At 35.9% G+C, this 27,458-nt stretch overlaps 1 protein-coding gene across 1 annotated transcript; it reads right to left on the bottom strand.

Annotated features, from left to right (window-relative positions):
- Positions 1–431: 431 nt before the first annotated feature.
- On the bottom strand, positions 432–25,599 carry tgfbrap1 (transforming growth factor, beta receptor associated protein 1). Its single transcript, XM_048200528.1, is given in 13 exon segments — positions 432–2,356; positions 4,356–4,581; positions 4,583–4,794; positions 7,893–8,052; positions 8,150–8,296; positions 8,397–8,540; positions 11,729–11,786; positions 12,068–12,409; positions 15,618–15,700; positions 15,797–15,951; positions 18,954–19,148; positions 22,468–23,169; positions 25,443–25,599. Coding segments are annotated over 11 exon segments (2,406 nt in total). The 5' UTR covers positions 23,156–23,169; positions 25,443–25,599; the 3' UTR covers positions 432–2,356; positions 4,356–4,359.
- Positions 25,600–27,458: the final 1,859 nt, after the last annotated feature.

Genomic DNA, 27,458 nt, shown 5'->3' with positions numbered 1-27,458 from the left:
AACTACTTGGAAGTCAACAATAACACTGCCAGCAAGAATGCAAGCTGTTATTGAGGCCATACAAAATAAAAATTATATATTTTTCTTTTTTTGTTATGCGAGACTGTGAATTAAGACTATTTAGTTGTTTATTTGCCTAATAAATGAAAATAAAAAAAATAAAATAGTTTTAAACAGATTTCTAAAATATTTGTGTTTTCGCTTTATGACAGGTGATATAATAAATTTAAGCGTATATAAAATGAATCATATATAAAAATAGATTTTTTCCTCCATTCTTCAGGCTGCAGCATCTGTTCAGAGTATCAGTCAGTCACATGATGCTTCCGCAAACATGTTGGACTGATAAACAAATGGAACGGGGCCAATCATTTGGCTCTTCTGCCTTTCTATTAGACTCTATGAAGTACATCATCATAAACAGTTCTCTATTCATGTAGGCATAATCATTTATTAAAATGGACGTCTTTACATTCTGTACATTCCACCTACACTGCCATTGATTTACAAAGCAACAAACAGTAATTAATACAGTATGTACACACCAGTATCCATGTATATTTATATGTATAAAATACTTTAAGTGGATATAAAGAGACGTAGCAATGTAGAGGGTTTCCATTTAGATGCTCAAGCTGAAAAAGTTCATAGTCTCACTTCAGACAGACGAGGAGGAGGAGGAACGATCTGGTTGCACGGATGACGAATGGAACTTTTTCTGGGAGAAACGCATCAGCAAATCAAAGCAAAGACCAAACGGCGCACATAAACTTCCCTACACCGGCATTTCAAGACTGGATCCACAACCTAAGATATTGTGTGCAACAGTATTTAAATAATGTGTAACTATGGGACAATTTTGTTTGGATACAACTTCGCATTATCCCTGCAGCCAATGACCACTATAATAAATGTAATAGTTTCACTTGTTAAACCGTTTCTGTAAAAGCATCTCAAGGCAACTAGTAATCCATACCATTCCCTGGCTATAGCAGAGGTCATTTTTAGTATTTATTAAGTAGGCAGTGTTTATTATGTGCTTTTTTTCCCCCCCCTTCACTTATTCCCCCTTTAAAATCCCACTTTCACAGAGAAAATATTTCAAATATAAGGTTAGAGATTATTCTCAAGCGAAACCCTCTGCTACCGTGCTTCCCTAAAAACCACACAACGTAATTGATCATGTTAAAATATGTTTTGATCTTTAAAATCACAGCTTAGCAGTAAGACATGATGACTCGTATCCACATCACCACATGCATATGAGAAAAAACATTTTGGATGTAATAAGCAACTTTAGCATTTCATTATAACATGTACACAAACACAGCCTGAGTCCATCGGTTTGTTTCATATGGTTACCGTTTGACTAAATATCACTTTGCATCTTAAACTTGACTTTGAAGGAAAAGCCAAATCAAGCTTGGGAAAGAGGGAGAGAGAAACAAGAATATTTCTCTTGGGTTGTGCCAATTAATCATAGACTTTCATTGCAGAATTTTACACTCCAGATCGGACTTGTAGCCAGAAGATGAACAAGGGAATTCTGGAAAATCTTCCCTTTTATCTCAGAAAATAACGAGTTTAAACGAGCTATGATGACCACAAACCATATTCAAAATCATTTTTCTTTTTAAGCATTTCTCCCTTATATTAAAAGAATCACGACGCAATCACTTAAGGCCATAACCCGTCACTCTCTGAGAACAGAGCAAGTAACTTTGGTGTTTAATGAAAACTATCGACCGGTTGAAATTGCATGAACCAATTTTTGATAATTCCACTCACAGGGAACAGATGGTCGAGACACTGATATTTTGACCTCAAATGGTTTGCAAATAATAGTTACCATGGATACCACCCATTTAAAAGCGAAGACAATCCACTGGACCAGTCATCATAAGGCAATGCTAAAAAGATCAACCAGCAGACAATGTCAGGTTTTTTTGGATTTTAGTTTGACGTTCATTAAAATGTTCATATTCATTGTCAGTGTTGTGTGTATGGAATAAATAGCATCTCAATTGCCAAAACACGTATTTGATGCCCGACTCCCTCAGGTCCCGTTCGCATCAAGTGCTCTCGCATGGGCTCCGATGCGCTCAGCCTTCTCACGCGTGCGGTACAGCATGTGTCTCCTGCCCCACAGCACTGATCAGCTTCATGTGTGGTTGCTGTGGTGGGCGTTTTCATGCTGGCGCTCTATTGGGAAGTCCCGGGCTTTCTTGGCGACACAGTGAATGTGGACCGGCGTTCCACCGGGCAAGCAGGCGCAGTCTGGCTCACTGAAGGTATTGTGGCACAGCTGGCATCCCTTCTTTTCAGACACTAACACTGGACCGCCTCGATACTTCAGCTGTAAGACACAGAACGCGGTGGTTAGTGGGTCAATGACATACACTGTAAGAGTTCAAGTATACACTGCCCTCCAAAAGTTTGGAAACACCCCTGGCAAAGTGTGGTTTTGGACGATATCAACATAAATCCTGATCATTTTTTGGTGCAAATACATTAAAGTAACTTGACTTTATCATTGATATATATAAAGTTATCATTCATGTTGGTGGTTTGATTTTGAAAAACAAAAATGCATACACTAAAATAAAACAAAAATGTTCAAAAGTTTGTGGTCAACATTACATTTACCAAAGGTGACAGTAAATACATTGATTTCTATTTCAAATAAATGCAGTTCTTTTCAACTTTCTATTCATCAAAAAGTCCTGAAAAAAATCTATCCGTTATTAAGCAGCTGTTTCTCAAGCACCAAATCAGCATATTAGAGTGATTTCTGAAGGATCATGTGACACTGAAGACTAGAGTACCCAAACGGTTATGTATAGAGTACACTATGGAAGCATGTTTCCACCACTGAATAAAAAATAAAAAAGGCTTTACTTTTTTTCTCGCAATTGAGTGTTATAAAGTCAGAACTGGGATATGTAAACTCGCAAATGCAAGAAAAAAAAAAGTCAATTCTGAGATAAGTTGCAATTATTTTTTTTATTTTTTATTCAGTGGCGGAAACAAGCTTCCATAGAGCAATCATTTTTAAAAAAATATTTAAATATTTACTCATTTTATACAAATATCATGAATTATAACATTAATTAATTGCGGGGGTCATGCCACATGACATTTATTGCAACCTGAACTCATATTTTATTATCTGATTATTTTATTATCTTTATTATTTTTATTATCTGATATTTTAAGCAACTTATTGACCTTGACCCAGTCTTTGGATCTGCATGATTTGACTTTACCGTTTTTTCCCCAAATATTAACAAGCAGTTAAATAAAAATTTTCCCCCCTAAGAAATAATAAAACAAGATTGTCAAACTAGTATACTACTATTTAGGTTCTCTTTTCAAGAATTTTATTCTTTTAATGTTTTTTTTTTCTCTTTCTCTCTGATATCTAGACAGTTGTATCACCCTGGCATTTTTTACTTTATGCCCTGCAAAAATATCAAAATGAAATTTGATTCAGAAATTATCAGAAACTATAGGTACAGGGGCACACCTTAAGAAAAATGTGCTTTTCACTACTCCCATAGTGAATGATTGCAGAAAAATATATATGTTTTTTTTATTGAACATTGATGGAGCAACAGATTTTGTGTGAAAATAAATCATAAAAGTGGTTTGTTTTCTTTAAAAATCTTATAAATGTATTTGGTGGCATTACACGTGGTGTAAAAGGCACAAAGTATTAATAGAAATGCTTAAGCTAAAGTAATATGTTTTTAATACTAAATTAAAACTTCTTCTAAATGATCACTTTAGCAAAGTTTGTACTGTTTTCTGTTTATTTTGATCAAATTATTTATTTTGTTCAATAAATTTACTGTCTGTCATTAAAATATGTTCATTTTAAAAATACAGAAACAAAATTCTGAAAGCATTGAAGGAGATTTCATAATAATTTAAATATAGTTTTACAGTAGTAACAATTAATATGATATGATTCATATAATTTAAATAGGATGATTTTCTCCAAGGTGGACACCCATCTGATTCTAACCATGTGATGTCAACAAATGGAAAAGTCAGCCAGCTGTTTAATATCATGTTAATTATTGTGCCTTTAACCCCAACAGCAGGTGTGCATTTTACCATACTTCACATATTCTTCTGTTATTGCTTTAATTACCTTGAACAAAACTGAAAATCATTAACAAGACCTTTGTCTCAAAATATAGTTAATAATTTTATCGATTATAATTTGCAACATAAATCTACATTTTTAAAAACATTAAATATTAGATCAAATTAGAGCAGAATCAACAATATATATGATTTAGGAGGGGACAGGATCAGGAAAGGTTCCCCAAGCCGGGACGTGAACTCACCCTGTCATGCTTGAAGCTGAAGGTTTTGTGCCCGGGCCAGCCCCACTGCAACCTGGGAAGTGCAACGTGCATGAACACTAGCCCTCAGCGCCCCACACAGGAAAGGACGGAGTAACGGTAGAGACCACTCCTCTGGGAGGAGCTTTAACACACGCACCGCATCAAAATCTTCAGCATGTCGGTTAAGCAGGTCGACTGCAGCTATTGTCTTGTGCCCCTCCTGGTAAATCCGGGTCCAAGTAAACGCTCAAGAGTTGGTGGAAAAGGTTCTGACGGAAGGACCGGTCCTGAGATGCAGAGGCCCAGGAGCAGTATTCCTCAGCCGCAGGAGAGTCTTTGAGCTGGTGCACTAGAATGTGCAAGGCCTTGTCATGTTCCTCTAACTTCCCATGTAGTGTAGCTCGCTCATGTAGCAGCAGCTCAGAGTCCTGAACTTTACCTGCAAGCACACAAGCAGAGGTAACCATATTTTAGCTCTCAACACTATGCATATATATATATATATATATACCGCAATTTCAATTTGAACTGTGATATGATAAATAATGCTATTATACCACCGGTTTCAAAGACAGAGCTTAGCCTAAACCAGGATTAGGCCTTAGTTCGATTAGGATATTTTCAGTAGCTTTTATAAAAGTACACTAAAAAAAAACATCACTGGTGCACATTTTGAGACAAAACAATGGCTCTGACACATTTTAAAGATATATCAGTACAAGTTGCTTTCAGTTAAAACAGCTCAAACATGCATTTTAGTCTGAGACTAGCTTAAGCGTTCTCTGTGAAACCGGGGGTTTATGTATAAATACCATTTAAAATACATAAAATCAGAATAGAAAAACAAAAATCACACTGAAATAAGGTGGGCAAAAACTAACAATCGGTGTTCATTTTGATTTAATTTGATTTTTTTTACAGCAAATTTTGATTTAGTTTTAGTCAGTCTTTTGACTAAAATGCCATTTCGTTTTAGTCATATTTTAGTAATCTGAATTGTTTTAGTTTTAGTCGACTAAATATCATACAATTTTAGTCGACTAAATCTACAGCAGATCTAAAATCTTTAATGGTTTTGTTTAAATTGTAATGCATTAATTAAGAATTTCTCTAAAATGTTCCAAACTCATTATATACTCCTGGAGAAAACATCTATTAACCTGCTAATATGAATGAAATAAAAATTTGAACATGCAATACAGACACACATTTAACTTCTGTGACATATAAAAAAATATATTATCTTAAAAATAAATATAACCACTTCTCCTAAAGAACACATGGTCTTTCATTTCAATGGAATGATAAATGCATTATTTATAACAACTTGCATAGCCTACATTATTCTTTTAAACAGACATATTTATTTGTATAAATTAACTATAATTAATCCTTATTAAAGCTATTAAAAAGCGGTGAGTGATTTACTCTGTCTTTTGTTGTTTGATTAATATTAAGGGCACAGACAGCAGCAGGTTTATTAGGCTACTGTCACTTTAAAGGTGCCCTAGAATTAAAAATTGAATTTATCTTGGCATAGTTGAATAACAAGAGTTCAGTACATGGAAATGACATACAGTGAGTCTCAAACACCATTGTTTCCTCCTTCTCATATAAATCTCATTTGTTTAAAAGACCTCAGAAGAAACAGGCGAAATCTCAACATAACACCGACTGTTACGTAACAGTCAAGGATCATTAATATGTACGACCCCCAATATTTGCATATGCCAGCCCATGTTTCCAAGGCATTATGACAAGGGCAGCCAGTATTAACGTCTGCATCTGTGCACAGCTGAATCATCAGACTAGGTAAGCAAGCAAGAACAATAGCGAAAAATGGCAGATGGAGCGATAATAACTGACATGATCCATGATTACATGATATTTTAGTGATATTTGTAAATTGTCTTTCTAAATGTTTCGTTAGCATGTTGCTAATGTACTGTTAAATGTGGTTAAAGTTACCATCGTTTATTACTGTATTCACGGAGACAAGAGCCGTCGCTATTTTCATTTTTAAACACTTGCAGTCTGTATAATTCATAAACACAACTTCATTCTTTATAAATCTCTGCAACAGTGTAGCATTAGCCGTTAGCCACGGATCACAACCTCAAATTCATTCAGAATCAAATGTAAACATTCCAAATAAATACTATACTCACATAATCTGACGCATGCATGCAGTATGCATGACGAACACTTTGTAAAGATCCATTTTGAGGGTTATATTAGCAGTGTAAACTTTGTTTATGCACTGTTTAAGGCAAGCGCGAGCTCCGTGGGCGGGGAGCACGAGATTTAAAGGGGCCGCAACCCTGAATCGGTGCATAGTTAATGATGCCCCAAAATAGGCAGTTAAAAAAATTAATTAAAAAAAATCTATGGGGTATTTTGAGCTGAAACCTTCACAGACACATTCAGGGACACCTTAGACTTATATTAAATCTTGTAAAAAAACGTTCGATGGCACCTTTAAGACTGAATGCTGGGATCAAATGCACTGATGCACATCCGATATTCTCACAACTATTAACATTTCTTACAACATAACCAACCGTTTACGTGAATACTTCCCAAAACAGACATTCTGACATAATGTTGTGTGTATTTATCCGTTTACCGAAAAGATGCAAAAGAGAACTCGATTTAGTACTCAAACACTGACGATTTATATGTCTGCTCTTCTCTTTCTCCCAAACGTTTACTTTTTTGAACATTTTATGTGTAAGTGTATGATCTACAGCATAGGACATCATTCTGACTGGATCTCTTCCCAAATTGTCCCTCCCTAACATTTTCATCTCGTTTATATTCTAAATTGTCAATAGATCTTCGTCATAGTTTTTGTCACTCAAAGCTGGATTTGACTTAGTTTTTTCATCTGTGAAAAAATGTCGTTGACAATGTTGAAATGTCGTTGTCGTTTTTGCCCAGTTAGGCCTGTCACAAATAACCAATACATCAACTTATCATGCAATATATGTACATGACCTCAATAATTTTTGGTGATGCAATCTATCGCCCATTATGTTTACATGATAATGAATGTCACTAACATTTGTTCCGGTGCAAATATAGTACCTTTTGTGCATTTGCAGTTTTTTTTTTTTTTTTTTTACTTTGCACTTTGCACATATTTACCATTTATTCAAGTTTTTTTTATTTAGGATATTAAATTTTTTGATGATTTAAAGAATTAAATGGTTGTTGTCATTTGAAAGTGTGTAGGCCTACTTGCATGATTATGCTGTTATATTATGATTATATATTCAGTGGCATAAAAATGGTCTTAAAATGACAATAATATCATTTATCGCAGTTATTTCTGGAGCAATATATCGCGCAACAAAAAGTAGTTATCGTGACAGGCCCACTGCCAGTAAACACAGTAACTCTATAAGCATGTTCACACTTGTAAAAGCTGCCCTTTTTGCCAAGGGGGACAATTAATTATACTGCAATCAAAGAATTAAAAGTCTTCATAAGTCTATTGGAGAAGAGGCACAGGCACGCAGGTATCCGGGTACCTACCTAGTAATAGCTGGACTCTGTAGAGATTGGACTCTTTCAGCAACCGTTGTAGTTTCTGGCGGGCAGCAGACAGTTGTTCCTCATTGGCTGATGATCGTGATATCAGGCCCAGGACTTTGTCTGCATACAGCACGGCCAGATGTGTGTGATACTTCTCTTTCTGACGGAGACACAACACACAAAGAAATGGGAAACCTTTAGCGTAGGTACAGCCCTGGACTTAAGAATCAATAATGATCTGGCAGTGGTGCTCTTACCTGCAATCTCTTCTCAAGCACCAGGTGTTCCAGGTAGAGCAGAAGGGCTTGACTGTGCTTCTGCAAATACGTAATCACGTCATCTGGGTTTAACTGCCCTATCTTCTCCTCTGAGGTAGGCCTTTTGGTGAAGATCTGGACACCAATCTGTAGGCGATTCAAAAGATAGAGATGGCCACCTTTAGAATATTCTGTAGGTAAACAATAGATCTAAAATACTTCATTACAATGAGGATGAAGTACACACCTTTTGATCTTTCTGTAGCGCCCAGTCCGCATGCCGCCACACGAGGTCAAGTTTGGTGCAGAAACTAAGAAAATCCACGACATATTCAAACAGATCCGGTCGTGTTGAGTCTTGGAGATCTCCGTTGACAATCTTAACCCACATCTACAACAGGACAGGACCCAAAAAATGCTCTTAATCATCCATTGCCTGAGAGTATATCCAATGGACTATATGCACAGAACGTTCTTAAGGATAAGCCAGCTGGAAAACTTCTGGTGAAATGTCATCTTGGTGTGTCGGTATCTTCAATGTCCTAAAATAGCTTTAACAGCATCAATAGTGTATACTTAGTTTATAATCAGAATATAGTCACTTAAATAGTCAGGTCTAGTGTTAATTTAGTTATTCAAACGCAAGACAACAAAAAGAGACACGTCCCTCAGTGTTCCTCCTCAGCAAAATTCAATTCAACCATCAGTTATCACACTTTTGTATGAAAAAAAAGCATCAACAAACTGTAAATTAAAGATTTTGTGCACTTTAGTTAGATTCACTGAATAAAATGTGAGTTTTCACAAGTGTGCTGAAATCATTGATCTTGCGCTGCTCTGACTGACAGCTTCAGTGATTATAAAGAGAGAGCGATGATCGCTTTCTGTGTCATTCACAAGAAAAGTTATTGTTTTTCATGAGATTTTGTGAGTACTTCATACTTCACCTTGACAAAATGTATTTTTAAACCTAGTGATTTTATAATCTTTAATATTTATTCAAAAGCAAAACTGAGTGAAAAAATATTACAGCTAATATGAGCCCAATAAATGGTCCTCTGCCGCCATCTGCTGGTTATAATGATAATTAATGTCTTTTTATTTTTAAATAAAAGTGTTTTCTGTCAAATGTTGGATTTCCTACATCTTAAAACATTCGGTTTTACAAAAGGGGACAATCTCAGAAGAATGAACAGATAATGTTTTCGGTCAGCACATTAAAAGTGCTGGAAAAATGTTGCGTGTCCAATTACAGACACTGTTTCTTATTAAAACGTTTGCAGTAGCTTCAAATCTTTATTGCAATCAATAAAACTGGTTTACTGGCAAATTAGTAAAGTGTGATAACTGCATTAAAATATAAATTCAGCATTAAAAAGTCAATCATTGATGGTTTTGTGTCGATGTACAGCGAGTACAGAATGACAGCTAAACAGTTCACATGGCCAAACTGGCTTAACGAAAACCAGGAAGTAACCGAGCATATGGTCAATTGCAAGGTTCTTAAATAGAACTGCATCTTGCTTAAAGTGTTAGTTCACCCAAAAATGAAAATTCTGTCATTAATTACTCACCCTCATGTCGTTCCACACCCGTAAGACCTTCGTTCCATCTTCAGAACACAAATTAAGATATTTTTGATAAAATCCGATGGCTCAGTGAGGCCTCCATTTCCAGCAAGAAAGCTACTAAAGACATATTTAAATCAGTTCATGTGACTACAGTGGTTCAACCTTAATGTTACGAAGCGACAAGAATACTTTGTGTGCATCAAAAAATCCAAAACATCAACTTTGACAATATCTAGTGATTTTAAAACAGTGCTTCATGAAGCTTTACAAATCTTTTGTTTCGAATCAGTGGTTCGGAGCGTGTATCAAACTGCCAAAGTCACGCCCCCCAGTGGTGAACCATTGAAACAATTATTACGTAACAAAGCCTCGTTTACCGAAATCACGTGACTTTAGCAGTTTGATACATGCTCTGAACCACTGATTCGAAACAAAAGATTTGTAAAGCTTCATGAAGCAGTGTTTTGAAATCGTCCATCACTAGATATTGTCATAAAGTTGTTATTTAGTTTTTTTGCCACACAAAAAGTATTCTCGTTCCTTCATAACATTAAGGTTGAACCACATGAACTGTTTTAAATATGTCTTTAGTAGCTTTCTGGACCTTGAAAATGTGTTAATTATCTTGCTGTCAATGCAGGCCTCACTGAGCCATCAGATTTTATCAAAAATATCTTAATTTGTGTTCTGAAGATGAACGAAGGTTTTACGGGTGTGAAACGACATGAGGGTGAGTAATAAATGACAGAATTTTCATTTTGGGTGAACTAACCCTTTAACATGAATGTTCCAGGTTAAATACACATCACATAATTTCCATATTCCTCCAGAACTGTTTACTACTGAGTTATTACTACTACTTTTTAACTGGCCATGACACAAACTGAAACACTGCATATACTGTATATTTAGACAGACAAGATTGGCAAACAATTTTATCACACCAGTCTAACTCAGATAGACCGAATACATCATCCAGGACAGATTAACTAGGCCAATACGTGGCCATTAGATTATCAGTCTAAGCCAACTTCTGCATCAGATTTGCTGATTAACGGAAGCATTTATCCACACAGTTAAATGTCAGTTAAAATAAAGCCTTATCAAATGGATAGTGCATTCTCTACATCGTCATCGTGTGTGAATTTAAGTAAATATAGCATGAAAGTGATCATTAAAGGGTTAGTTCACCCAAAAACCAAGCAGATCTTGCACCCCCATTGACTACCATGGTAGGAAAAAAAAAAATACTATGGTAGTCAATGGGGGGCAAGATCTGCTTGGTTAATGACATTCTTCCAAATATCTTCCTTTGTGTTCAGCAGAACAAAGAAATGTTATACAGGTTTGGAACAACTTGAGAGTAAATGATGACAGAATTTTCATTTTTGGATCAACTATCCCTTTAAACTCTGCAAAGCTGTGCTTAATTTTATTTGCCGCTATTAAATTGTATTTATAGATATGATATGGTATGGATATGATTTCATTTTCCACTGTGGGGCTGATAACGGAGCTCTTTGGAACGTAATACAAATGCGTCAGTCGTTGCCTTGGTAATGCAAGAGTTTACAGAAGGTATGAGATGTAAATAGCGCCTGCGTTATGGAGGAAGATCAGATATTTCTATTATTAACTTGTGTTTACTTCACTCAAACAGCACGCATGGACAGCTACAGAGAAACTGGTAGTCAGGCAACAGACAAGAAACAAGTGACCAATCCTGAGTGGTGACGTCAGTACACGCATTTTGTCAGCACAGTTAGCCAACAATTCTGGGCCGAGAACGCTTTGTAATCGTGCCGAAACCAAGCTCAAGTGAAAATATAACCGCAACCGTTCTTAGAACCGTTCTGACCGAACAGTGGAAAAATGCATATGGTTTTCCGCAAAAATATTTAGCAGCACAACTGTTTTCAACATTATAATAGATGTTAAAAGAAATAAAAAGACAAAAGAATATATAGTTATATATATATCAAACAGCACATCAGGAATCAGATCCCACCTGTAAAGCAGCAGAGTCCTGACCGTTGTAGTGATATAGAAGCCCAAGAGCGTAATACCTGAACAGAGAGAGAAAACACCATTAACAGTCAAATCACACACACATGTAGCAAGTCATTCAAACACTGTCATTTATTAAAGATTTAATTCATGCGCTGCCATGACAACCGCAGTGATTAAAAGGACAGAAGGCATTGATGATTAATGCATCATGATTGTTTACGAGACAACAACCAAAACATGAAGCTCAACGAAGGCATCAGTTTATTCTTGCAAAAATAAACTGGACTGAATCTTTATTTCAACGGCTACTCAAAGAAATATAAAAGCGAGTACCCACTTGTGATGCTTCTCGAGCCAGGGGGCGCTGTCTGCCAGGAGACAGGCATTATCCGAGGCCAGCAGGTCCAGAAGACTCTCGTGGCCGGTCTCTGCATACAGCTTCAGCAATGCCGTATCTACGTCTTCACGGAAACCATTAGCGCTGTCGCTGCTGCGCACCTCGTGTAGGTAGCTAATGAGAAAACGTTTGAAGCGCTGTACCTTCTCCTGGTCCCCCTGCGTCAGGTGGTTCAGGTCAGCAAATTCATGGAGTGGTGGATGGCACCGTGTGAAAGAGGAAGAAGCGGGCAGGAGCAGCGGGTAAAGAGAGATCAGCTCCCGTACGTCCAGCTGTCCCTTCCTGAGACGGGCATCAGATAAAGCAATGTTGTTGTTATTAATTATTACTACAAGGTTTTTATTTTATTAAAGCTTATTTTTATGTATTATTATTAAAAAAATAAATAAAATAATTTTTTATTTTGCTGTTTCAGCCATATTAAAATAAAATTAACATTACAGCGGAATCCTGTGTTGCTTACAGTTAATTAAAATTAAAACTACTAAAATTGTTTTTGTTAATTGAAATGAAATATAAATATTAGATGAAACAAACAAAAATTAGAAATTACCTGAAACTACCTAAAATAAAATAAGTTTAAGCTGAAGTACTACAATGTATGGAAGCTTGTTTCCATGGCAGAATAAAAAATAAAAAAGGTAAGTGACTTTTTCTCTGATGATTATGACTTTTTTCCCCCTTACAGTTGTGAGTTTACAAAAAATTACATGATATAAATTTGCAATTGCAAAAGAAAATCTTGACTTTTTTTCCCCTCAGAATTGGACTTTCGAGTTCATATCTCACAATATGGAGTCAGAATTGAGAGATATAAACACGCAATTATGAAATATAAACATGCAATTGCGAGAAAAAGTCAGAATTGCAAGATATAAATTTGTAATTGTGAGAAAAAAAGTCAGAATTGCGAGATAAACTTGCAGTTGCGAGAAAGTCAAAACAGAGAGATATAAACGCGCAATTATGAAATATAAATGCATAATTGTGAGATAAACGCGCAATTGCAAGATATAAACGTGCAATTGCGAGATATAAATGCGCAATTGCGAGATAGAAACAGCCAATCGCGTGATATAAACGTGCAATTGCGAGAAAAAGTCAGAACTGCGAGATATAAACTTGTAATTGCGAGAAAAAAGTCAGAATTAGCGAGACATAAATGTGTAATTGTGAGATATAAACTCGCAATTGCGAGAAAAAAAGTCAGAATTGCGAGATATAAACATGCAGTTATGATATAAACATGCAATTGCGAGAAAAAGTCAGAATTGCTAGATATAAATTTGTAATTGTGAGAAAAAAAGTCAGAATTGCGAGATAAACTTGCAGTTGCGAGAAAGTCAAAACAGAGAGATATAAACGCGCAATTGTGAAATATAAATGCATAATTGCGAGATATAAACGCGCAATTGCGAGAAAGTCAGAACTGCGAGATATAAACTTGTAATTGCGAGAAAAAAGTCAGAATTGCAAGATATAAATGTGTAATTGTGAGATATAAATGCGCAATTGTGAGATATAAATGCGCAATTGTGAGATATAAATGCCCAATTGCGTGATATAAACTCGCAATTGCGAGAAAAAAGTCAGAATTGCAAGATATAAACTTGTAATTGCGAGAAAAAAGTCAGAATTGCAAGATATAAATGTGTAATTGTGAGATATAAATGCGCAATTGTGAGATATAAATGCGCAATTGTGAGATATAAATGCCCAATTGCGAGATATAAACTCACAATTGCGAGAAAAAGTCAGAATTGCGAGATATAAACTTGTAATTGTGAGAAAAAAGTCAGAATTGTAAGATATAAACTTGTAATTGCGAGAAAAAAGTCAGAATTGCGAGATATAAACTTGTAATTGTGAGAAAAAAGTCAGAATTGCGTAAGATATAAACTTGTAATTGCGAGAAAAAAGTCAGAATTGCGAGATATAAACTTGTAATTGCAAGAAAAAAGTCAGAATTGCAAGATATAAATGTGTAATTGTGAGATATAAATGCGCAATTGTGAGATATAAATGCGCAATTGTGAGATGTAAATGCCCAATTGCGTAATATAAACTCGCAATTGCGAGAAAAAGTCAGAATTGCGAGATATAAACATGCAGTTGTGATATAAACATGCAATTGCGAGAAAAAGTCAGAATTGCTAGATATAAATTTGTAATTGTGAGAAAAAAAGTCAGAATTGCGAGATAAACTTGCAGTTGCGAGAAAGTCAAAACAGAGAGATATAAACGCGCAATTGTGAAATATAAATGCATAATTGCGAGATATAAACGCGCAATTGCGAGAAAGTCAGAACTGCGAGATATAAACTTGTAATTGCGAGAAAAAAGTCAGAATTGCGAGATATAAATGCGCAATTGCGAGATATAAATGCGCAATTGTGAGATATAAATGCGCAATTGTGAGATATAAATACGCAATTGCGAGAAAAAGTCAGAATTGCGAGATATAAACTTGTAATTGTGAGAAAAAAGTCAGAATTGCAAGATATAAATGTGTAATTGTGAGATATAAACGCACAATTGTGAGATATAAATGCCCAATTGTGAGATATAAATGCCCAATTGCGAGATATAAACTCACAATTGCGAGAAAAAGTCAGAATTGCGAGATATAAACTTGTAATTGTGAGAAAAAAAGTCAGAATTGTAAGATATAAACTTGTAATTGCGAGAAAAAAGTCAGAATTGCGAGATATAAACTTGTAATTGCAAGAAAAAAGTCAGAATTGCAAGATATAAATGTGTAATTGTGAGATATAAATGCGCAATTGTGAGATATAAATGCGCAATTGTGAGATGTAAATGCCCAATTGCGTAATATAAACTCGCAATTGCGAGAAAAAGTCAGAATTGCAAGATATAAAACTTGTAATTGCGAGAAAAAAGTCAGAATTGCGAGATATAAATGTGTAACTGTGAGATATAAATGCGCAATTGCGTGATATAAAAGCCCAATTGTGAGAAAAAGTCAAAATTGCAAGATATAAACTTAAAATAAAAAGAAAATTGAAAATACAGAAATAAAAGTCAGTTCAAAATGTTAATAAACGCTATAATTAATAGCAAAATAACATTGGTGGTCCATTTGCTCGATCCTATTCCAGGTTTTAAAGATAAAAGTTTTTACATAGTAAATCATTCCAGATGCACCCCCTCCTGGTCATCTGAAATATTACAGTAGTACTAGCAATCCTTGATTCAAAGGGGTTAATAGTTCTTGCCGTATGACAGATGTAGCAGCTTAAAATACATGCTGAATGGTACATCCGCTGATATTTACGACAGCCATTTATTCAGTTATTAGACAAGTTTCTGTTCTCCATCCATTAGCATACGGCGATCAGGGTCAGGTGCGCAGAGGGATAAGAAGCAATTAGCAAAGAAGTTAATTAACTCCATTCAGTCATCCTCTGAAACATCTGGGCCTGAGCAGCAATTAACAGTATTAATTACATGACAAAATGATGCACTTCACCTAAAATGCTCTTTTGCTTCTAAAAACTGAAGCTGGCCAAATTGGATGAATCCTGCTTGTTGGAGAATTCTTTTGTGCAATATCTACAACACAAAAAGAGAAAATGATCAATTAAAATCCTTTCTGCAATTGAGAGAAACACTCTTGTATCTCACCATTTTTAGAACAGTTCAGTGTACCTGATATTTTTCTTTGGGAATGTTTCTCTGTGCCGCCTCGGTGAGGGTCAGGGCCTCTTCAACTCGATGGCTCGCCAACAGGTCTTGGATCTGACGCTCCAGAGGGAGAGGCACCAGCATATACACCGCTTTTGATGAGGCCAACACCACCTTACCTGAGAGAGGGCACCAGAAATAAAGAGATTAGAGGCTCTTTATATTTTATTCTCATTTTAAGCAAGCAATACAGTAATTCGAATAAATAAAACTACTCAGCAGGTTGGGCAAACAACCGCTGGATTAAAACAACCCAATTGCTGGGTTTGAGAGCATTTTTAGTGCATAGAGTTGCAATGCAATGTGGAACATTGAGTGGTGTAAAACGAATAAAAAAGCCACATTCATGGAAATAAATGCTCTAGCATAAAGTACAGCACATTCATAAGACATGAGAATGTGTGAGGGATGAAGGTTGTAGATGATTAAACAGCTGAAAAATAAATCAAGCTTTTGATCTGCACAATAATGAGTTTTTGATGCGGGCATATGGTGACTGACCTGATCCGAGCTTGTCATAACACATTAAATCAGGTGTTCCTGATTAAATTGCCTTCACTACATTCTCTGCACTGCTTGCTTTATTAAATGCGAATGTGTCTGGTTTTCGCCATCCCGTTTCAAGCGCTATCAAGCTTTAGCAAGACTTGACAGGAGAAAATTTCCTTGCTGCTTTGTAGGGAAATTCACCTCAGCACTTCAGAGAAATCAATACTTGTAATGACTACACTGCAGCTCTAGCAATATAAAGGAATACCAACTAAGACAGTGGAGATCTTTATTTATAACAGCTTAAAACAGTGATTTTTCAACCGCTTCTTTATCGTGTTTCCTACTTTCACTAAATGTTCTCATATAAACAATTAAATCAGTCAGACTGATTTAAGTTTTACTAACCTTACAAATTTGCAGCTTTAACATTGCTTTCAAAAACAAGTCAGATGCGAGCTGATTCAGTGTGGAAATGAGCCGGTTCAGTCCGATGACAACTGAGACTGAGAATGACAGTCTGATTTGCTATCAATATTGGGGTGAACGTGTATTTCAATGAAGAAAAGTGGCACAGATATACATTACATGTCTACTGCAACATTTTTTATTATGAGGGATCATAAATATAGCTTGTTTTTTTTTTTATTGAAGCTAACTTTTGACTAATTTGTATGAATTATTATTTTGTAGAATATACTTAAAGATGCAGTACAGGAGGTCGGAGATGTTATTTCTGACTAATGAGCAACATTATCAACTCAATAGACCATTAAAAGAGGCAACCATCTGAGGAATCATCCACTGTTAAAACAAATAAACCTTGTTCAGTGAAGATCATTTGACTTGATGTAGTTGAAAATGTGGTTATGAGAATTTAATTTAGGCATTTACTCACGTGTAAACACTGGTCTGCCAACATAAGCAGTAGCTCAACCGAACGTGAATGAGGCACAAAATCTAACCTCTTTCAGAAGCTCAAAAGTGCTGCGTGAATCACGAGAATGAACCTCATTGGTTACGAAGGATTGATTCATTTGTCCTTGTGCATTATTCATGTTCGGTTGAGTAAAAGCCTACATTAAAGGATTAGTTCACTTTCAAATAAAATTTTCCTGATAATTTACTCACCCTCATGTCATCCAAGATGTTCATTTCTTTCTTCAGTCGAAAAGAAATGAAGGTTTTTGATGAAAACATTCCAGGATTATTCTCCTTATAGTGGACTTCAATGGCCTCCAGACGGTTGAAGGTCAAATTTACAGTTTCAGTGCAGCTTCAAAGAGCTTTAAATGATACCAGACGAGGAATAAGGGTCTTATCTAGAGAAACTATCACTATCACAACTATCACAATTATACGTTTTAACCATAAATGCTCATCTTGAACTAGCTCTCTTCTTCTTCTTCCCTATTAGAAGTGTATTACTGCCCTCCACAGGTCAAAGTTTGAACTAATTGTTATATACTTGCACAAGCATATTGTATATGACAATTTAGTTCAAACTTTGACCTGTGGAGGGCAGTAATACACTTAGCAGTGTCTACACTGCTGGAATTCAAATAGAGGAGAAGAAGAAGAGAGCTAGTTCAAGATGAGCATTTATTGGTTAAAACGTATAAAATTAAAAAAAAAAAAAAAAAAAAAAAAATTAGAAAATGAGCGATGGTTTCTCTAGATAAGACCCTTATTTCTCATCTGGGATCGTGTGGAACGCTTTGAAGCTGCACTGAAACTAATTTTGACCTTCAACCATTTGGGCTCCATTGAAGTCCACTATATGGAGAAAAATCCTGGAATATTTTCATTTTTTTTTATTTTCATTTTTTCATATTTTCATTATCATTTTTTTTCGACTGAAGAAAGAAAGATATGAACATCTTGGATGACATGGGGGTGAGTAAATTATCAGGAAATTTTAATTTGAAAGTGAACTAATCCTTTAAATCTTTGCACTATAAAAAGTGATCGAGCCTCTTTAGAAAATTTGGACTAAACCGCTCGATTCATATGGATTAGCAGTATGATTTCCAATCACTTTATGATCTTTTTGCGTCAAAGTGTTCATTGCAAAGGCAGTCAATAGACTGACAGACATCTCTCATATTTCATCAAAAGATCTTCATTCGTGTTCGGAAGATGAACGAAAGTCGTACGATTTTGGAACGACATGACGGTGAGTAATTAATGACGGTGAGTAATTAATTTCATTTTGGGGTAAACTAACCCTTTAAATATGTCATTACAATGAATAAGTTTTTCTGAAATGTTATGAAGGAAGGAATCATTATCAACTTAAAACTGGCATGGCAAACTTACCTTAATATTCCAAAGGATGTTCTTCTTTAACCATGAATACAAAAAAACACATTTTTCCATTCCACTGCACTATTTTTCCATTGTTTTTCAATGTAAATGTGCTAGATGGACGTCTTTAACCGTTGCGCTCATGTCGGGAACATATTGCAAGGTCTCGTGCATGAAACAGCTTTCTAAAAACGAAGTTAAAAGAAGTTCAACTTTTAAAAAATGTGCCGCTAGACCTTTTTTTCGTTCCCCACGTCTTGCGGTTTTCTGTGAGAACCAGCCCTAAGGGTGCAATAATGCTAAATGTATGGGACAGCACTCTTACCTTCAAAATCCTGCAGAAGGTGTCCATCTCTGAATGACAGCGTCTGTTTGAGCTGCTGGTCCAACATGCTGTGAACAGTCACAAAACCTTCATCCAACGCGACCACATACGGGAAACACACAGCCGCCGCAATCACGCTCTCTGACCAGCTCACCGGAGCACGCTGAGATATGCCTTCAGCGTTAGCAAACATCCCTGAGAGATAAAGATACAGAGAGATGCATGACTCATCACAGATGATCACCATGACTACAGTCACAGCAGAGAAGACAGATTCATATCTCACGTGGGGTGTGGCTGAACTTATAAAAAGCACAAACAAAGAAATAACAGACAAACAATTTATGATACAGACTCCTCAGGGTCATATAGAGTGGCATTTCCTTCAAAACATTTTGGTTTGCAAAAAAGTGATTTGCATCTCGTCTTATAGAGTGCATGATATTTTTTGTAGGCCAAAACCAGGAAACAAGCTCAATCATTCTGAAATCAATCAACCAGTGTTGGGCATTACAAGTAACACGAGTTGCATAATCAAACTTACTTTTTTTTAATTAACCAGTAAAGTAATGCATTACTTTTAGTTTTACAACAAAATATTGGTTACTTTTTTAAAATAAGTAATGCAAGTTACTTTATTTTCCCATTTATTGACTGACTCCTGTCTCTATTTTGAGAGAAGAGGTGTTGTGTGTGAACATGATGGATATTGTAGTTCTAGACTAAATGTGAACATGCATTTACTCATCTCACAGATTCAGTATGCCTCAAAATGAATAAAAACTGTGAAATGCAAACTCAGTATGTTACACAAATCTGCATTAATTAAATATATTAAATAATACAATACTTTATGTATTTAATCTCACTTTATTGACCAATGTATCTGCTGCTGACCTTCGAAGATCCAATTAAACCATTGCAAAAATTACTTTAGATTAAAGGGTTAGTTCACCCAAAAATGAAAATGATGTCATTAATGACTCACCCTCATGTCGTTCCACAACCCGTAAGACCTCCGTTCATCTTCGCAACACAGTTTAAGATATTTTAGATTTAGTCCGAGAGCTTTCTGTCCCTCCATTGAAAATGTATGTACGGTATACTGTCCATGTCCAGAAAGGTAATAAAAACATCATCAAAGTAGTCCATGTGACATCAGTGGGTTAGTTAGAAGTTTTTGAAGCATTGAAAATACATTTTGGTCCAAAAATAACAAAAACTACGACTTTATTCAGCATTGTCTTCTCTTCCGGAATCCTTTCCATTGAGTTGATTCCATTGAATTGATTCCATTGAACTGATTCCACTGAATTGGATTCCATTGATCGGATTCCATTGAATCCTTTCATCAGTCGGCGTTGGTAATGCACTTTTCAACGCCGTGGTTGTTTTTGGCGATTAGGACATCCGCGACATGCACACTTACGCACCATTTTAAAAAATATAGCAATACCAAAATACAAACAATGTAGAATAGCTTGAATACAGCGTGCGTCTCCCTCAGACTGTAAACGAAGCTCGGGCGCACCGGATAACACGTCATCAGTGTCTTACGTCAGCAGCGTCACTGCGGAGTCGTGAACCACACTCCGGAGCAGAAGGGGGCGGTAATGCACCAATAAGCTGGATGCCAACCACCATAAAACAGGAAAGAAGAAGAAGAAGCGGAGTCGTGAACGCGGATTGACAACAGACCCGGAAGAGAATACGATGCTGAATAAAGTCGCAGTTTTTGTTATTTTTGGACCAAAATGTATTTTCGATGCTTCAAAATGTCGCGGATGTCCTAATCGCCAAAAACAACCACGGCGATGTAAAAGTGCATTACCAGTGGTGACAGATGAAAGGATTCAATGCAATCAATTCAATGGAAAGGATTCCGGAAGAGAAGACAATGCTGAATAAAGTCGTAGTTTTTGTTATTTTTGGACCAAAATGTATTTTCGATGCTTCAAAAACTTCTAACTAACCCACTGATGTCACATGGACTACTTTGATGATGTTTTTATTACCTTTCTGGACATGGACAGTATACCGTACATACATTTTCAATGGAGGGACAGAAAGCTCTCGGACTAAATCTAAAATATCTTAAACTGTGTTGCGAAGATGAACGGAGGTCTTACGGGTTTGGAACGACATGAGGGTGAGTCATTAATGACATCATTTTCATTTTTGGGTGAACTAACCCTTTAACATCACTGTAACGAAGTTCGTCAATACGGGAAGAAGGAGGCGGGAACCGGCGAACATTCAACAAAACTTTAATACCAAAATAAACAAAGAACAAAACGAAAGTAATGCCGGCAGACCCTCGCGGACGTCTGCCGGCCACACAAACATAATAAAACATAACGTAAAGTCCAGGCCTGGTCCTCTCTCGTCCTTCACTGTAGTCGCTCCTCCTTTTATGCTCCCGGAGCTCCTCCGTGAGGGACTCAAGGCCGGTGCGCCTCCCAGGTGAAGCTCATTAACACTCGCGCCACCGGCCTCGCGCCGTTCCCTCACGGCTCTCGCCCGCCCTGGTCGCCACAATCACATTTGTGTTTCTTTTTTGTTTTTTTATTGCTAACAAAAGAGTGTTAAACTTTCTTTTCCTGCACCCTATTCTGCTGCAATTTAGAATGGCAGCAGAGCTGAAAGGTTTGCTCTTCGCTAATTTTTGTCCAAAAAGTTTTTGTTTAGAATTTTTTTACTTCATCGGAATGGTACGAAACCTTTACCAAGTTTTGGCACTTGCTATGTGCACACACACACACACACACACACACACACACACAAAAAATGGACATGATTCGAAAAGGTTAAATGGTATGGGAGACGAAATTCATCTAGTGAAAACTTTTGGTACAGCAGCCAAACAAAATCTTACTGAAAGCTCATTTTTGTGACATATCAAGCTCAAATTTGGAATACAACTTGTTTAGATTTATGGCTTTGGTTTTCTTGCAGTTTTAGAGTAAAACATGTTTTTGAAAATATATATTTCATATAAAAATTGAATAGTATTTTTGTGCATTTTTCTTAACAATAAACGTAAAATTCTGTAACTTTTTTTTTTTTAAAAGTTCACTTTTTTAAACTTTTCACTTCATAAATAATGACTCTTTAAAAAGAGACCAACATTAAGACTGTGTTCTAAAGCATTCAAAATGAATGACAGTTTAAGTTGGAAATAAAAAAAGCAAATAAATGGATTATAACTACAGCATAAATATTATTTAGTACCATAAAATCCCCTAAAAATGCAAAATATGAAATAAAAAACATTTTGACAACCCTAATATTTATAGAGACATACATTTATAATTTATATTAATATCTCCTGAACCATTAAATCACATCTAAACATTCAGCCACAGATCTGATTTAAATCCTCCAAATTAAGTGTAGATCCTCTGAATGTCACTGATGACTAAAATGCTTCAAAAGGGCAAAGAAAAACCTCAGCTTGGGGAGGAAAAAATGAACACATGCACTGGTCAGTGTTGCGTTTGCTCATTTAACTCACCAAGCCCGCCTGGGGCAGCCAGGAGAAACTCTTCCCGGCCGATCCTCTTAACAATGGGTTTCCTCTCTTCACAGTCGTAAGGGAACAGGTCCTGAGAAGCTCCTGTGCTGTAGTTCAGAATCATGTACTGTGTGGACAGCGCCAGACAGATATTGTACCCGTCCAGGCTCAGGGCACAGGGCTGCTCTGGTGTGGTCACTTCCTTTAACATTTGCACTCTGTCCTCATGGACCGTACAGATCTGGACAGCCCGCCTGCGTGCGAAAACCACTGCCATTTCCACACAGAACGGGTCCCCCGTCACCGGATTCTCGTTGATGCAAAACGCAGTCACACCTTTGAGTTTAGTGCCCCCGAAGGGCACAGGCTCCAGGGTAACCATGTCCACAACAGTGATGGTTGAATCACAGAGGACGATTAGACGTTCCAAAGCAGAGGCGGCCTTCAGCTCTGCCACTGGCTTTTTCAGGCCTAGGTATTTGTGGAGGAGCTTCTGGGTATTGTAAGCCAGCTTACCTTTGGCTGTCGTGTGCTCCTCTAGTATGAAGTGATGGATGAAGCAGTCATTGGTGCCCAGGTACAGGTGTTTGCCACAGCACTCTACGCATTCGATGTTTATCCGCACTTTCTCGCCCATCACCTGCTCCCGCGCCACGGCGGGAACCAGCTCAAAAGCTTTCACGCTCATTGTGCCACCCACATCTACGGAGAGAGAGAAAACGTGAGTTTAGACTGGAAACAAGTTTGAGCAATATTATGAAGAATATTCTATTATACTATAATAATATAAAGAATAAACCAATGCTGTGATTAAATGCGATTAATTGCATCAAAAATAAAAGTTTGTGTTTACGTAATACACTACCATTCAAAAGTTTGGAAACATTATTATTTTTAATGTTTTTGAAAGAAGTCTCTTATGCTCATCAAGCCTGCATTTATTTGATCAAAAATACAGAAAAAAACAGCAAAATTGTGAAATATTATTACAATTCAAAATAATGGTTTTCTATTTTAATATACTTTAAAATATATTTTTTTTCTGTAATGCAAAGCTGAATTTTCAGCATCATTAAATCCAGTCTTCAATATCACATGATCCTTCAGAAATCATTCTAATATGCTGATTTGATACTCAGTTATTATCAAAGTTGGAAACAGTTGTGTTGCTTAATATTTTTTGGAAACTGTGATACTTTTTTCAGGATTCACTGATGAATAAATAGTCAAAAAGAGCAGCATTTATTCAAAATAGAAATACTTTCTAACAATATAAATCACTTTTTATCAATTTAACACATCCTTGCTGAAAAAATAATTAATTTCTTCCAAAAAATGAGAAAGAAAGAAAAAAATACTGACCCCAAACTTTTGAACAGTAGTGTATATTGTTATAAAAGATTTATTTTAAATAAATGCTGCTCTTTTTTAATGTTTTATTCATCAAAGAATCCTGAAAAAAAGTATCATGTTATAAAAAAAATATTAAGCAGAACAACATTGATAATAAATCATCATATTAGAATGATTTCTGAAGGATCATGTGACACTGAAGACTGGATTTAATGATGCTGAAAATTCAGCTTTGCATCACAGAAATAAATTATATTTTAAAATATATTATAATAGAAAACCATTATTTTAAATTGTAATAATATTTCACAATATTACAGTTTTTTTCTGTATTTTTGATCAAATAAATGCAGGCTTGATGAGTAGAAGAGACTTTTTTCAAAAACATTAAAAATAGTCATGTTTCCAAACTTTTGAATTGTAGTTTATGTGAGTGTGTACTGTGAATATTTATTATGTACATGAATTCATATATATATATATATATATATATATATATATATATATATATATATATATATATATATATATATATATATATATAAATTTATATTATATATACATGTAAATATTTTATATATAAATACATTTTTGTGTGTGTATTTATATATATTAAATATATACAGTACACACATATATTATGTAAACACATATATTATGTAAACACAAACTTATATTTTGGATGTGATTAACTGTGATTAATCATTTGACATCACTATTATAAACATTAAAAAGACAAACAATAACATAAAAGAATATTTCCTCTTTTTTTGTTTAAAAAAAAGGTCTAAACTAAAGAATTTTTGTTTCTGTTTTCAGCAAGAGAGAAAACAAAACCTTCATTTTAGACTTATAAATTTGAGCAGTATTATGAAGCTTATTATAAAAACATTAGACAAACAATAACAATAATACAAAGAATATTAAAAAGATTAAAGTAGACAAGCAATATAATAAATAATATTTCCTTCGAATAATAAGATCTTTGGGTGCATCCATGTAAACAGAAACGCAAAAATGGTTTAATAATACCACTTAAATCATAAATCATCATAACAGTACAGTCTAAAGCAAGAAATCACAGCTCTGACAGTCAAGGTTTTGTTATGCACACATCAGTACTACAGACCTGTCCCATCAGCTTCCTCTAAAAACTAACAAGGCATTTCATTTCAGTATTAGAAAGTTATTTCCAAGATCATTTTCTGTGCAAACAGCCAGCAAATCCATCATAAGAAGATGCATCAACACAAACACTTACTCAATTCCTCTTCCAAGCACCAGCACCTGCTTCACATGCACGCACACAGCCCAGTATAAGCACTTATATGAGCGACAGACAGTTCTTTGATCATGGGAGTGTTTCAAAACCTAGTGAGATGCCTATCTAGACAGCATTTTGGGGGGAGTTTTCCAAAACAAACGCACCTATTATGCCATAAAAGCTGTGTTGGAAGACAGCTAGCTAGGTTTTAAAACACAGCCTACGTGTTTGGTCGTGTGTGTGTGTGTGTGTGTGTGTGTGTGTGTGTGTGTGTGTGTGTGTGTGTGTGTGTTGCGGCATGCAGACAGCGCAGGTGACGCGACAGGTGATGTGAAAGAAAGCCGAGCGCATATCGTACCCCAGCCTCGGCCGGTGCGGTCCTGATTTGGGAGATGGCAGCGTTTTCACGGCCTGCCAGTTTCATTCAAGCGCCCCACTCCACCTCCCCTCTCTCTCTCTCTCCCTGCTGTAGCGCTTCCTGTTTCTCCGCCGAAATACATCCGGCCACGTGATGAGGGTGGGTTCTGGCTTTTTGGTTTGAAAGCGTTTATGAAAATTAAATCTGAACGCGAAGTGGGTTACAATTTAGCTTTTGCACTAATGTCGCTTGAAATGTTAGGTTTAAAAAATATAGACTGTTAAAGTCCCCCTGTAGTCAATATTTTTATCCCTTAAAATCACCAATATGACACATTTAAACGTTTTTTTCCTGTGAAAAAAATAATTTGTGCCTTAAAATAGCTTCCCTTACGAAAATTAACCATGGTTTTACTACAAATAATAATAAAAAAACATGGTTCTTGTAGTTATTTCATTGTAACCACGAATTATCTATGGTTTTATTACAAAAAACATAACTTTACTGTTTTTTGTTTTGTTTTGTTTTTGTGGTTATATATAAATGGTGGTCAATACGCCAGTTTTACTATGATAAAACCATAGTTAATTTTCGTAAGGGTTTAATGTAACTCTACACTCTTGCTAATTTAACACTGATCTATGAAAATGCTAATGGACTCTTCGACGGCAGTTTGATTGACAAGCGATCTAACAATCATAACACCGAATCCGCCATTTTGTCCGACAAAGCAGTCAGGAGTTAGAAGATTAAAGGGTTAGTTCACCCAAAAATGAAAATAATGTCATTAATTACTCACCCTCATGTCGTTCCACACCCGTAAGACCTTCATTGATCTTCGGAACACAAATTAAGATATTTTTGATGAAATCCGATGGCGCCGCGCAGTGGTTCAATATTAATATTAATATTATAAAGCGACGAGAATATTTTTGGTGCGCCAAAAAAAAAAAAAAAAATGACTTATTTAGTGATGGCCAATTTCAAAACACTGCTTCAGGAAGCATCGGAGCGTTATGAATCAGCGTATCTGCGTAGAGGAAATGTCATTGCTGGCTATGCAGGCCTCACTGAGACATCGGATTTCAACAAAAATATCTTAATTTGTGTTCTGAAGATTAACGAAGGTCTTAAGGGTGTGGAACGGCATGAGGGTGAGTAATTAATGACATTATTTTAATTTTTGGGTGAACTAACCCTTTAACATCGGTGGACTTGAACTTGAAAAATGATGTGTTCTCCTCATAATGTCCTTTATATCGCTTATATACAGCATTCTGAGCAGAATTCAAACGGGTCCGATACCTTTTGTGGTCTGTGCCGACTCGCACATATGATCCGCTCTGTGCTCTCATGTCTCTGGACCGGAGCAGACTGTGCTGCTCGCGTTGCGGCGGTTCATTCGCGTCAAAGGAAAGCATATTTGCACTGTCTGAATCGTTCCCTATCCTCTATATAGTGTGCTATGTGCCATTTCACCGTGTAAAAACTAGTAAATGTGTGAACAAATGACCGATTTCAGCCGAGGCTGTTTATAGTGTAGGAGGGGGCGGGACTTCAGATTCTAGAGAGCATTTGATTGGACCGAAGATTTGACGAGAAACTGAAGTGCGATGTGATGTCATGAAAATCCATGACCCATTTTAGCGGAAGTGAGAGACTGTTTTGAATGCTTATATCTCCTAAATGCGAATTTTGTCATTGTTTTGGAACACACCGATTTATTCATAACCTTAAGGCTAACATATTCATACTAAAAGACAAAAAACTTACATTTTGATTTCAGGGAAACTTTAAAAACTTGATTTTCACCACAGGGGGCTTTAAGTTTATATATATATATATATATATATATGGTGAGTGATTGAAAACCCATTAGAACTTCCAGAGAATTATGTTCTGACTTATGCACTCCCTCTGGAAATGGGTTTTAAAATAAATAAAATAAAAATATATAAAAAATATTATTATTATTTAATTATGTTGTGTGTGTTTCTGCAAAATGTAATTTAAAAT

Source organism: Megalobrama amblycephala, linkage group LG8 (assembly GCF_018812025.1).
Source record: "Megalobrama amblycephala isolate DHTTF-2021 linkage group LG8, ASM1881202v1, whole genome shotgun sequence".
NCBI classification, from domain to species: Eukaryota; Metazoa; Chordata; class Actinopteri; order Cypriniformes; family Xenocyprididae; genus Megalobrama; species Megalobrama amblycephala.
This window is presented reverse-complemented; position numbering and strand designations above follow the sequence as displayed.